The 13,777-nt window shown below is 48.1% G+C and overlaps 1 protein-coding gene across 13 annotated transcripts in view; it reads left to right on the plus strand.

Moving 5' to 3' along the window:
- Positions 1-13,660, plus strand: part of FAM219A (family with sequence similarity 219 member A) — a 54,387-nt gene extending 40,727 nt beyond the window's left edge. For 5 of the 13 annotated variants that reach the window (XM_027039319.2, XM_027039317.2, XM_053204990.1 and 2 more), the window contains 5 exons: positions 5,995-6,094; positions 9,107-9,209; positions 9,434-9,514; positions 10,122-10,176; positions 10,730-13,660. In XM_027039319.2, the coding sequence (XP_026895120.1) occupies positions 5,995-6,094; positions 9,107-9,209; positions 9,434-9,514; positions 10,122-10,176; positions 10,730-10,888 (498 nt within the window). In that variant the 3' untranslated portion in view covers positions 10,889-13,660. The remainder of the gene's footprint in view (positions 1-5,994; positions 6,095-9,106; positions 9,210-9,433; positions 9,515-10,121; positions 10,177-10,729) is intronic. The other 8 variants (XM_027039322.2, XM_027039320.2, XM_053204992.1 and 5 more) reach the window with 3 other exon arrangements.
- Positions 13,661-13,777: the final 117 nt, after the last annotated feature.

A 13,777-nucleotide genomic window follows, 5' to 3' on the forward strand; every position in this document is an offset into this window, starting at 1 on the left:
CATGCTCTGTCTCTCCCTGTCTCAAAAATAAATAAAACATTTAAAAAAAAGAAATTACCCTAAATGCAAATATATATGGATTTCAGCATTAGTATTATTTATAATAGTGAAAAATTGCAAACAATCTGAATGTCCAAAATAAGTGAATGGTTAAAAAGTTATTATACATCTCCTTTATGGAGCCATTACATTGATGATTTCAAAAACTATGTAAAAATATGGGTAGTTGATTATATTCCAATACTAATTTTCAAAAATACAGAATATAAGATACAGTTGTTTTTCTGTATGTTGTTCTATGCAGGTATTATAATGACAGAATTCAACTCAAACTAGTTTAAGCTAAAAAGAAAAGTAGACTAGGGGTGCTTGGGTGCCTCAGTCGGTTGAGTTGAGCATCCAACTTCAGCTCAGGTCACGATCTCATGGTTGTGAGTTCAAACCCCACATCGGGCTCTGTGCTGACAGTTTGGAGCCTGGAACCTGCTTTGGATTCTGTGTCTCCCTCTCTCTCTCTGCCCCTCCCCCGCTCATGCGTGCTGTCTCTCGCTCTCTCTTTTTCCCCCATGTGAGTGGGGGAGAAGCAAAGAGAGAGAGGGAGACACAGAATCTGAAACAGGCTTCAGGCTCTGAACTGTCAGCACTGAGCCGGATGTGGGCTCAAACTCAGGAGCAGAGAGATCATGACCTGAGCTGAAGCCAGACGCTCAGCTGACTGAGCCACTCAGGTGCCCCCCAAAATTTTTAAAAAAGGAAACTAGGGGTGCCTGGGTGACTTGGTCGGTTGAGCATCCAACTTCGGCTCAGGTCATATCTCGCGGTCTGTGAGTTCGAGCCCCACATCGGGCTCTGTGCTGACAGCTCAGAGCCTGGAGCCTGCTTTGGATTCTGTGTCTCCCTCTTTCTCTGCCCCTCCCCCGCTCATGCTCTGTCTCTCTCTATGTCAAAAATAAATAAACATTAAAAAAAATTTTTTAAATGAAACTAGACTATAAGGACACTAGGATTTCTCATAGTATTCAAGGGTAGATGTGCCCTACAAACCTTAGAAGGGCAGAGGAAGTTCTAGAACCAGAGCCTCTGAAGGACTTTCTCTATCTCTTGTGTTTGCTTCTTTCTGAACATCAGCTTTATTCTTATCTCCCTGCCCAGTGGCTTTCTCTACTACCTAATCTACAGTCTTGAGCTTTACCTCTCCTCTTGGTCCCACTTCCTATTCTGGGGGAGACCCTGATTGGCTCCACCTGGTCCAAGCAAGGGTGGGACCTGGAACCCACCCCTGTGGACTATGAGGAGAAACACCAGCTTCCAGAGAGGGAAACCCCAGAGTGTTGCTACTGTGGTATACACACAAGATTTAAATATACTAGGACATTTACAGAGGTTGTCTCAAGGGGTAGTGAAACTAAAAATTATTTTTAGGAAATTTAGCACATATTACTTTATAATAGAAAAATCTATTAAGCTTGCCATGGCTAGGCTATCATTGTTATTAGGCCTGGGGTGAGCAGAACTCTTCTCCATTTTGGTTCTCTTGATGAGGGCCACCACAAAATACTACAGCTTGGTGGTACTTGTTTTTGGTAATGAATTTTATCAAGTTGTTTAAGGAAACAGATAAGTCTCAGTTAATCACAGGACCAATTTAAGCTCTCAAACTCTAGCTGTAGCATAAAAATCCTTCCTTCTTTTTGGTTAACTTCGCCTTGACCCATTGAATCTATTTCAGTTTTCATTTTCCCAAGAATTAATGCTTGGGGGTGAGGACAGAGGTTACCTTTCTTGTGGGAAAGCTAAAATTGAATTGTCTCTACCTCGACTCACTCATGCAGTCTACAAAACAAAGGCAAAATTGTTCAGCACCACGGAGAGCGTTTTTCATCCCGTCAACCAGATCAAGGGCAGGTGAAAAGATGCTAGAAGCCCAGCCAGTCTGATCTCCTTACACTTCCGGCTAGTCATCAAGTACCCCCATTCCCCCCAACCTCTTACTATTCAAACCCTTCCTTTACCTATCTAGGCTTTTAGGAATGAACTCCCTTAACTTTCTACCCGCCTTTCTGCCTCCATGTTATTTGCATCCCTCACTCATATTCACCCATCTTCCATTTCAGTAAGTAGCCTTCCTCCTCTGGTCCAAGGCTCTGTTTCCATCTCCTCCTCACAGACCATGACCTACGAAACATCTCCTTTTCTACCTAGCTTCCTTCCCCTCCATCTAGGACATTGGTCAGGTGTCCCACAGTTTCAAAGAAATTCTTCAACTCCAGAGTTCCCTCTGGCTGTCATTTATTCTCATTCCTTCTCTTCTCCATCTAGCTCCTTGAAAAAATATTCATGTTCACTGTTTCTGCTTTCTCTTTTCCTATTCCTTCCTAAATCCTCTATAATCTGGATTCTGTTCCTACTCTTCAACTAAAACTTTTTTGAGGCCACCTATGACTTCCTTATTTCCAAACATTGTCTGTATCTTCTGGGACTCAACTGGTTTTTTGACACTGTTGATAATTATTGGGAGCTCCCTAAGGATGGGGCTCTTTTCCATTTATATTTATGAACCACAGGCCTGCCATTGATAAATAACTGAAGAAAATGTTGCATGTTAGAGTAAGGAGAGAGAGAAGGCAGAATGCTCCCTGGTCAGGCCCCTCCTCATCCTGTGGAGGGAGTACTTTTTCCATAAATACCTCCCCACGTAATCTAGGACCCAACCTGTGTGATGCTAGGGCTGCATCTGTGAGCCAGTCACCCCTAGAACATACTGTCCATGATTGTGTGGGCCTTATGGAACCTGTACTAATAACTTTATAACTAGCACAGATGTATTACTCAATATGTACTATACTGAAGTGCTTACATATATTAACTCATTTTAACCTCACAAGAACATTTGACATAGGTATTAAAATTAGTCCCATTTATAAATAAGGAAACGGACACCCAGGACACCTAAATGGAGGTGGACATCTCAAGATAAATAAACATTTTAAAAATTTAAAAAAAATACAGTTGCATGCTCTGCTGACTGACCCTGTCAGGCACCTCAAATTAATGGATTTTAAATTTTTTTTTAAGCAGGAGAACTGTTTCTCCAACCAAAATTTTATAGAAAGGCTAGTATATAAATGAAACAAAAGAGTATCTCCATTCTCCATACTCTTGCTTCGCTCTTGGACTCAGCCCCACCCACGGCACAGGGTTCAGGGAACACAGTTTAATGAAAATCACTGGACCAGGCTAACTCTAAGGATTCTCCTAGCACTTTTGCCTTCCTCTAATTATACTGGCTTTGCACTGGCCATTAGCCTATATATCCTGTCCCAGTAACGGTGAGACTGGGCTATTAATCATTTCTGCAGTCTGTGGAGAATTTGTTTGAAGGGTTGCAGAAACATGGGTTGCTGTTAGAGATGCATTTCAATGTCTGTCTCTGCTGAGTGTTTAATAATTTTGCTAATCCTCACTCTAGTTCCTGGATCTAGCTAACTCCTGTCAGATGTCCTTGGGGGGCATTTTAAATTCTCCCTGATTTCTTGGAGCCAGACATTTCCTTTTGCCTGGATTTTCTCTGATACTTAACATTCATGAATATTTCACATTTAACCTGATTACATTTCCATGTGATGGTCATGGTGCATTGACTGTATTTCTCAGGGAAGACATACAGAAAGCCCACAGTAAAGGCTTGAATTTTCAGGCACAGTGCCAGATATCTTTGTTCTTGCCACTAAGATGGCCTATCATGGCCAGTGACAGGTGAGATGCTGTATGGTGGACTTTGCACAGGACTTCTCAAGCTTAGGGTTCTGCACCCTGGCTTATAACCCAAAGGAACTGGTGGTTTCTCTCAGGGATCAAAAGCCACCAAGACCTGCCCAGTGGTGGCAAGGACCAAATGTGGCTCTCTCTGACCAGAATTGCTCAACAGCTTCCCAGGCCCCACTCAAACTCTATCCTCTGCATAGTCTCCTTCCAATGTTACTATTTCCATCCAGTACCTCCAGCCTGAGAGAAGCAACTCTGATGAACTCACCTGGACTGAAGAGGGAGAGGTGCCTGAGGGGTTCATGTGTTTAAAGTCAGCCCCAGGGAAAGGACAGTGAGACTTATATGGATTGATGGGAGCGTTACGGAGAAGATGCATGATTGGGAAGTCCATAGATTTAGAATGTTAATGCAAACTGTAGAAGACATCAGGGCTCCCCAAGGAGAGAGAGGTGGGCTGAGGGCAGGACTCTGTGGAAGAGACAAAGGGCTGTGGGACAAGATGAAAATGATGGTTAAGGAGGCAACATGAGTGAAGGAGAACTGTGTCCTCAAAGCCAGAAGAGGAAACCATATCCAAATGGATGGGATATGTGTATCATGTGAGAAGTGCTACAGAAAAAGTAATGTGACTAAGGAAATTGGAAAGGTGCCAATGCTTCCCTGGTAGGGTCCCTCAGGCATGTTTATTGGCTTTACCCTTTAAGAAGCCATCAGTCTGCTTTGAGAGTGAGTCCTACCTATGGCCTAAGGGGAAAGCCAGAACCCAGCTGTCAAGTCTTCATGCCCCCTGCAGGTAGCACCTCAGAGCTGTTTTGGCTGCAGAAAGGTATGTCAGGGCCACTAGAGGCCTGCTTCTCCAAGTTTTCAGGGGACAAGGGGACAAGTGCTATCCATAAAGAGTCTCTCAAGAAGGAACTGAGACAAGGAAGCAGAGAATAAAGGATTGGAGAGGACTGCAGCATGAGAAGTTGCCTGAGATGGAGGCACTGCAGCACCCCACTTTTTCTGAGCCCTGTCCCCTACAATACCAGCTAAGGGGTGGGGGTCAGAGTAGAGGAGAGAGGCCCAGGTTCTGCCCTCAGGAGGTCACATACCACTGTGGTGACAACAGCCCATCCAGGGTCTCTCTGGATGGCCTGAAGGAACACAGGCAAGGCCAAGATTTCCCTCCCAAACATTCTAGACTTTTTCTTTTCCCCTTGATGACAAGCATGTTTTCATCCCCCCATCTCATTCTAAATGCAACAGAAGCTACCATAATTGTTATATGTCCTTCCCTTGCTGGGTCACTCAGATCCCTGAACCTGACACTGTAGGACCAATCCTGGGGCATTCTACCTGTCTGTCTGCTGTCTGCATCTCCAGAAGCAGAACGGGCACAGCCTTGGGTACACTGTGCAATTTTCAGACCTTGGGCATACCATTCTTTAGTCCTAGGCAGTTTCTCAGGGAGAATGTGAATGACTCCAGCCCCTTCCAACGGACTAAAGCAGGGTAAGCCAGGGCCCTAGACCTTGTAGTAGAGGTTTGGCATGTTTTAGAGGAAACAGTGAGGCTGGATTACTGAGCAGCATAAGACTAACTGGTCACCAGCTAATTTGCTTGTTATTCATCTTCTAACCTACCATACCCGGCCAACATTTCAGGTTCTCCAGGGGATACTGTTTAGGACTTATCTGTGAAATGGAGAAGTCCTCATGAGAATTCTTTTTGTCCAGTGGCTGCAGCCTTAAAGTCTGGCCTGGCTTGCCCAGTCAGTTCTCTGGATCCTGTGAAGGGACCCATACAATGCTAGAAAAAGAAAGTCTATCTTAGGGAGCATCTACTCTGACCTTTATCCAGACTTAAACTCATAGCAACCTGAAAATACCTTACCAAACAACTGCATAAGAAGAGCTCTGAAGAACAGGGCAATTAGTATGGGAGGTTGAACAAAGAGATCCTGTGGGTTAAAGGAATCACAGTAGGCTTTCTAAGAGGAGGCTGGGTCACGCAGGACTTTGAAGAAAGACACCCAGGTGAGTGTAAGTGGGGCTGAGATTCATGGCTCTTTACCCAGTTCAGGGTCTTCCTTCCAGGGTGTATGGGTCTGCCCTTCCCTCCTCAAATCACCTGCCTACTTCCAGGGGTTAATGCCCCCAAAGTATGGGTGGGAGGACCAGCTTCAGGGCTGAGAGCAGCCCCTTTTCACTTCCTAACAATTCTGTCTCTGCTTTCTCCTCACAGGACCCAGCCGCCGCCTCCATCTCAGACGGGGACTGTGACGCCCGGGAGGGTGAGTCAGTAGCCATGAATTACAAACCATCCCCGCTCCAAGTGAAGCTGGGTGAGTGTGTCTGGGGGGTGAGGGAGATGTGGGGAGTGGACAAGGTGCTCTGGGCTGGGTCTGCAATGAGTTGGCACAAATAAACCAACTCAGACTAGATGATTCCAAGACTCAAGCCACCAAGTCATTGGCACTACCAGACACCTTATCTCCTGCAAGGCAAAGAAGGAAGTCATAGTCCTCTGCAGTGCCTGAAGCTCTAGGAGGCATCTCTGAGGCCAAGAAGACTCCAGGTGTTCCGGGGATAGCTCCCATGGAACCCCAGATAGAGGATTAGAAGTTCCACCAAACACTACACAAGGCTGGGAAGAAGCTGCCTTAGAAGCAGGGTGTCAGTTACTGTGTTTAAGGGGTAGAAAGGAGTAAGGATCCCAAAATCTAGAAACTGAGATCCTTTCCCCATTTCTTCCTCACCCATCCGGAGATCTCAAGGTCTAGTTGGCTCCTTTTTGGAGGGGGGTTTCCCTTGGTTTTTTAGTAAGCCCAAATATCTCTGTACCCCCTTACCCTTGGGGGTTTATTTCATGTCCACTCTGAAATTAGTCTCTGTTGCAGCCTGCTTCTTTGAAGTCACTTGGCTCCCAAGCACTGCCCCTACCTCCTGCAGCTGCTGTTCTCACTTCACCCTACACCTAACACTGCCTTTCTCCCTTCAGGGACCAAAATTTTGCTCACCAAAGGCTGCTGCTATAACAGACTTACTAAAATTTGGTTTCATGAAGAGGAATTACAACACAGTGCATCCAGGAAGGAGTTTATAATTAAATACAACATATCAGTATCCTTCAAAACTTCTCTGCCATCCCTGCCATCCTTTTGGCCATTTTCTCCTCAGACTCCAGCTGCCCGCCAAATACTGGACCTTTCCTCGGTCCTGGGAGCCTTTCCCCATTCATTGTAAAACTTCTCCCTCTGTAGCTGCCAGAACTCCTTTTCACAGAATACTATTCTTTTATTCAGCTTTGGGGTTTTTGTTGTTGTTGTTGTTGTTGTTGTTGTTGTTCTTGTGGTGTGTGTGTGTGTGTGTGTGTGTGTGTGTGTGTGTGTTTGGTGTATTTTTGTTTTTGCTTTTGTTTTGTTTTTGTTTTTTACCTTGCTTCTCTCATTCCAGACTATATCCAGGGATCTCCTCATGCTGTTTTTCTAAACAAGAGAACAGTTCTCTCAGCGGAATTTGTTCATCTTCCCAAGACACCAGACTCAAACTGCAACCAGTTTTATTTGTTCATTACTGTTTAACAAGTATTTTAACTTCTCCTTTTACTCTCCCTCACCACATTCTCCTTCCCAGAGACAATCATTCTAAGCCTTTTTAGTTTTTCTTGTTTTATTTTCTATTTTAACACAAGTGGTATCATACTGTACACATTTTTCTAAAACGTTTTTTGTTTCTGTTTTCCACTTAATGCCTTGGAGCCCCTGCCAATGTCAGTACATAGAGATTAAGTTCACACTTTTTTTTAAGTTTATTTTTTTATTTTGAGAGAGAAAGCACGCACACATGCACACTCATGAGCAGCAGAGGGGCAGAGAGAGGGAAAGAGAATCCCAAGCAGGCTCCACACCCAGCACAGAGCCTGATGCAGGGTTCTATCCCACCACCATGAGATCACGACCTGAGCCAATATCAAGAGTCACATGCTTAACTGACTGATCTACCCAGGTGCCCCTAACTTCACACTTTTAAATGGTTGCACAGTAGTCCATAGTTTGGTTTTTCCAGTTTATTGTTTGCATTTTTTCACTATTTCAAACATGCTTTTAAAATAACACTTTTTTTCCCCTCCCCATTATATTACCACCAAAGCTCCTCATGAAAATTCACGACCTCGTCCCAGTTGGACTCACGATAATCACCACTGGGAACTTTAAGGCAAATTGCACCCCCTAGAGTCATGGAATGGTAATGGCAGCTGCTGCCTGCTGGAAAGAAGCTGGGAAAAAACTGGAATCAGATGAGCAGTGGCAGAGAGAGGGTCAGAGACTGAGATATGAGAGACTAAGAGACATGGAGATCAGGGGAAATTTCAGAGTCACAGTAGCTGGAAATTCCCATTCCATCCTTCCTCTCTGGAGCTAGTAGTTATTTTATGAGAGCTTTCCCCTAGTATCCCTTTCCACTCATCATCCCTTTTTCCACATCTGGGCTTAAGATGAATAGGAAAGGGTAGACAGGCCTCCTTCAGGACCCAGGAAGCTACTGGCTACTGGTAACAGTGCCACATACTAGGCAGAGGGTCACCTGGTGACCAGCTCCATGGATCTGGTAGACTCTAGAGCCTTGGAGAACTCAGAGGCTGGCACCACAGTCAGAAGTATAGCCAGAGGAGCTCCCCAGCCTCCTGCCCCTCACCCAGCTAGCCACATTCTGCCCCTCTCACTCAACAATTTCAGTTGCTCATTTGGCTTCTGCATTAATGCCAAACTCCTGTCTGGCATTCAAGGCCTTCATGCTCTGGGTTATAACCAGAGCCCCCAACCCCTTAGCACAGGACCTAAGACATAATGGTGATGGATGGTTTTTGAATAAATGCCTGAGTAAATGTATCCTAATTTTCTAACCTGACCTCCCTCCAACTTCACTCCTCCATCCCATCTGGAGCCATACTTATTCTCTTCACTTCTAAATGCATTTTTGTATATGCAATCCCTCCTTCTTAAAATGCCGTCCTCTCTCCTCTGCAAGAAGCCTTGACTTCTCCATCCTTCTCCTTCATCACTCCCTCTCCAGCCTTTCTTTGGCATCAAGCACACACTAACTGCCCCACATTGGAGTACAGCTCCTGGAAGACAGGAGTCAGCCTCTTCCTGTTGCCCCTCACTATCTGCCTCAGGTTGTGCAGGGCCAAGTACTGTCTCCACCAAGCAGCAGGGCCTGGAGTTGGGATCCCTGCTTCAGTTCCTAGAGAAGGAAGGGGTTTCACAATGGAGGCCCAGCCCAGCCAGCCCTGAGCAGTGAGGTAGGGTGGCCCTGGGAGCAGGACACAGCTTCCTTCCCATGTTCTCCTGCAGAGAAGCAGCGGGAGCTGGCCCGGAAGGGCTCTCTGAAGAATGGCAGCATGGGTAGTCCCGTCAACCAGCAACCCAAGAAGAACAATGTCATGGCCCGGACAAGGTAGAGGCCCCCCAATCCCACCTGGACCCTGCCAGTCAACATTTATTTCTGCTGGTCCTACGCTTCTCCTTCTTCCCTCCCTCCTCAGTCCCAGTTCCTCTCTGAGAGGAGAGTCTCAACAGGATCCAAGGGACAGGGGGGAGTGGTGGGTCAGGGCCTAACCCTGTTCCTCACCAGGCTACATGCTCCAGTTGCCAATCCAGTCCCCTAAATTTTCTACCCAGGCTTGTCGTCCCCAATAAAGGCTACTCCTCGCTTGACCAGAGCCCAGATGAAAAGCCACTGGTCGCCCTTGACACGGACAGGTGTGTACAGGGATGTTGGGGCAGCCAGGCAAGCCACAGAAACTTGTGTGAACATACAAGTGGGCTGTACAGGCCATACCTGCTATATTGTCAGAACAATTGGGTTGTTCCTCAGATAGCCAGGAGCTCTCCAAGGATGAATCCTCCAGGGAATGGAATTTTTTATCTGGAGGTGGGAAGAGCAGAGAGAGAAAAGGGGATTGGTACAGTCTGATGCTATCCTGGGACAAGTGATCCAATAGCTGCCCCCTTGAATAGGCCCTGATTCGATGTTCCCTGCTGCTGGGAACACACCTGGCTACGCTTGAACTTTGGGAAAACCCAACAAGCCATGGGGGGTTTGAGACTAGAAAAAAGGTGAGAGGATGGGGGCAAAGGGTGTACAGCTCTATTTAGGAGGAGGTTAAGGGTGGCAATTTTAGAAGGGTAGGGTTAGGGAAGCTGAGCATTTGTGCGGCAAGCACAATTTTTATTTAGATCTGTTATTTGAAAGCATAGGGGAGGGGTATTAGGTATTGACTAAGGGGTTAGGAGGTAGGATGCTGGGAGTTTTAATATTTAATATCAGGGAATCACTACCTCTCTGTCTTCTTTCTTCCACCACCAGCGATGATGACTTTGACATGTCCAGATATTCCTCTTCTGGCTACTCCTCTGCTGAGGTGAGGCCCCACTCCTTAGGGCCCTCCACACACCTGAGCAGGACCACCTCCATCCAGAAAAGGGGGTGCGACCAACACCAAATCACACCCTGAGGGGAGCAGTGGACAAAGCTAGGTGGAGCCTCATGGGAGTGGGGCATAATGGGGCAGGGCCTGGGGTGGGACAGTGTCCAAAAGAACCTGGAGGCTGTTAAAACACTGGCCTCAAGTGTGGAGAGCCCGGTTTTAGGGCCAGGGCTTGAGCCTGGGGTTAGAACAGGGTTATTAAACAGAATGGAGTGTGAAATACAGGCTATGCTTTATGGGGGTCAGCCAAATAGAGACAGAAGTTGCCCCAAGAATGGGATGCCCTTTGTAGAGAGGTGGGGCGTCCAGGATGTACCTGTAAGAAGTGAGACCAGAACTTAGGCTGGGGCCTAAGGAGTGGCAAAGCCAGGCGTTTCGGTGATCTGGGATGGGACTGAGTTAGGTGCAGTTGGCCTGGGGATGCAGCCGGCTGTGGGTGGTGCCTCGGGATTGCCCTGAGCCTGACCTCCCTCCCCTTTGTCTACAGCAGATCAACCAAGATTTGAACATCCAGCTGCTGAAGGACGGCTACCGGTTAGATGAGATACCTGATGACGAGGACCTGGACCTCATCCCCCCCAAGTCCGTGAACCCCACCTGCATGTGCTGCCAGGCCACGTCCTCCACCGCCTGCCATATTCAGTAGCGGGCGGGGCATTTGCGGCCGCCTGGGGCAGGGCCCCCGAGGGTCAGGCTGGACAGGGTAGGGGCCAACCCCTCCCCAGCTCTTCTGCCTGCCCCCGGCCCTGTGTCCCCTACAGCCGCCAACCTCGTAACAGTCATTGCTTCCTCCTATGGTAGGACGTGTACCTCTGTGTGTTCATGGAGCCGGAGAAACCAAAACCGGGTCTTTCTCCATCCCGGGGGCTGAGGAGCGGTGGGGGCTGTTTGTTCAGTTACTTGGGGGACCTTGCCCAGCACCCTGCCCCGCCTCCCCAAAGCTGCAGTGGGGTAGGGGAGAGAAAGGACTAGACATCAGGGAGGACAACACTAATGGGTGGGGGAGGGATCACGAAGCCAGGGGCTCGGCCCCACCCCAGTGAAGCCATGAGTCCCCCAGCCCAGCCTGACAAGGAAAGGGGCTGGGAGGGAGAAAGGTCCAGGGCTGTGGGAGCAGGGCCCAGCACCTCAGAGCCCCTTCCACATGCCTCCTGCCGGCCCATATAACTTTTTGTGTTTCCCCCTCATCTCCAGATGGGAAGCCTGGCAAAGCTGCCCAGTGGAATACTGCCCCCCATCCATAGAATCACTGCCTTCTTCCTCCTTTTTGCCCCATTCACCCCATTCCGTACTCTCTGGGTCATGGAGGAGGGTAAGGTGGGCCTTAGAGATAGGCCAGAGTTTGGGGTGATATGATCTGTCCTCACCCACCCCCCAACCACTGCATCTATTTCTCTGCCGACTCCTCCCATCCCCTATGCTTCTGTTCATTGGTCTCCATCCCAGCCTGGAAGCCGGAGGTAAGGCTGGGCCCCGAATGCCCCATTCCCATCTCTCTCTAGCCCAAGATCCCAAAATGCTGCTTCCTAGTAAGAATCTTCAAGGAAGCAAGTTTAGGAGAATATAGTGGTTGCATTGCATGTTTACGGTAGGGAGAACCTGGCAGAATGGGTGTGTGTCTGAGGCTGGCAGGGCATGTATCTGTGTCTATGTGTTGGGAGAGGTCTGTTTCTGTCACAGATGTGAGTGTCCGTGGTGGGGAAGTGACTGTGTGGTCTGTTAACAGTGTAAGAGGCTGCTCGGCAGTGGACTGAGAGCCCTGGACCTGAAGTCAGAGGCTGGGGTTGTGGCCCTGGCTCTGGCACCCTTTCTGTGATCTTCAGCAAGTCACTTGTGTTTTCTGGGCTTCAGTTTCCTCAACTGTAAAATGAGCAGTGTCTGAAATTATTTTTAAGATCTTTTCAAACCTAAAGGAATTTCTTCATAGGAATTTCCATAGAGGTGTGTAGGAAGGTCTCTATGTGTCTTTGAATGCACCTCATGGGCATCCTGAGTTGTATGTCTATGTGAAAAGGAGAGGGGAAGTTCCTAAGGGACCTGTGTATGTTTGGGATCTTTTTGGGAATACATGTGTGTGTGTCTGTGAACATGTATGTGTGGGAGGGTATATGTTGTGTGTGTAACTCTGTGAAGTGTCTGTGAGTCAGAATGTGTGTACTGCTGCTTCTGCTGCTGGTGCTGGTCGGGGGGAGAGGGCAGAAAAGCTGAGGATGAAAATCAAGAGCGAGGAGGTTACCAGGCCCACCCACTACTCCCCACCCCCGCCAACTGGGCATTGTAGACCTGCCCCTGTGTGAAGAAAAATGAAAGCACAGATAGCCTAAGACTGCTCAGGTTTCATGCCCACAAGCCCCATATCCAAGGACCAGGGTATACACTCCCCATCCCTCCATGCTGACAACCCACACATGTTGGTGTATCCACTCTCATAAGTACCACTCACATGCTGCAAGCATGCAAGAGGACACATGTACAGCCCACTCCCTGGATGTCATTCCTGGGAAATGGGAGCTGACGGAGGGGGAAGGTAGTGAGAAGAAAGAATGAGGCTGCTGGCTTAGGAAGGGTAGCACCTCTCTGTGCACCACACCTATGGACTGCCAACTCCAAAGTTTTGAGGTGCAGCTCTCTACCTTCAGTTCCTCCAACCCATCCCTACCTCCTCTAGCAGCGACCCTGGTTAAGTGGTGAGAAAATGCCAAAGGGAGGCAAGAACAAAGAAGGCACTTGCAGGGCCTACAGGGTTCGTACTGGCCCCCATCTGAGCCTATCTCTCCCATCCTGGTCAGCATCCCCATCCTGTCATATGGGCCCCAGAGTCAAGCTTCCTACCACTACTACCATCACCCTGGGCTCCCTGATTCACCCTTCTAGAACATGGGTACCTCCTCTTTTCTGGACAGGGCCCCCATGAGGGCTCATATAGATTACTGCCTTTGCTGCTGACTTGCTCTATGACTGGCCCACTGCTCAACCTCTCTGGCCCTGAGAAATCAGGGAAAAGCTCCCTACCCACAGGACATACTAGTTCCCTGGCAGGCAAGGGCTTCCAACTGAGGCAGTGTACAAGTGGTGGAGAGAAGTAGGAAGCTGGCAACCAGCACCTTCTGGGTCTAGGAGAGTGTGTGGTTCCCTCCTTCCCTATCTGGGATGTTGGAGGGGAGGAATCGAGGCCTTAGCTTGCCCCCCTGTCATCCTTCCCCCTTGTAGATACTGCCTTAACACTCCCTCCACCCTCAGCTCTGGCTGCCAACCAGCCAGGTTTCTCCGTGCTCACTAATTTATTTCTAGGAAGGTGTGTGGAAGACATGAGCCGTGTATAATATTTTTTTTAACATTTGCATTGCAGTATTGACCATCATCCTTGGTTGTGTATCGTGTAACACAAATAATGGTATTAAAAGCATCAAATAAGCCAGCCTCAGCTCCCTACCTGGGTTGTGGGCAAGGGGAAGGTGGTCTGGGAAGGAGAGAGAACTGATTCTCTGAATACACATTTCAGTCTGCCTCCACTCATGGGTTCGAGGCCAGGCCT

This window comes from Acinonyx jubatus, chromosome D4, assembly GCF_027475565.1.
Source record: "Acinonyx jubatus isolate Ajub_Pintada_27869175 chromosome D4, VMU_Ajub_asm_v1.0, whole genome shotgun sequence".
Lineage (NCBI taxonomy): Eukaryota > Metazoa > Chordata > Mammalia > Carnivora > Felidae > Acinonyx > Acinonyx jubatus.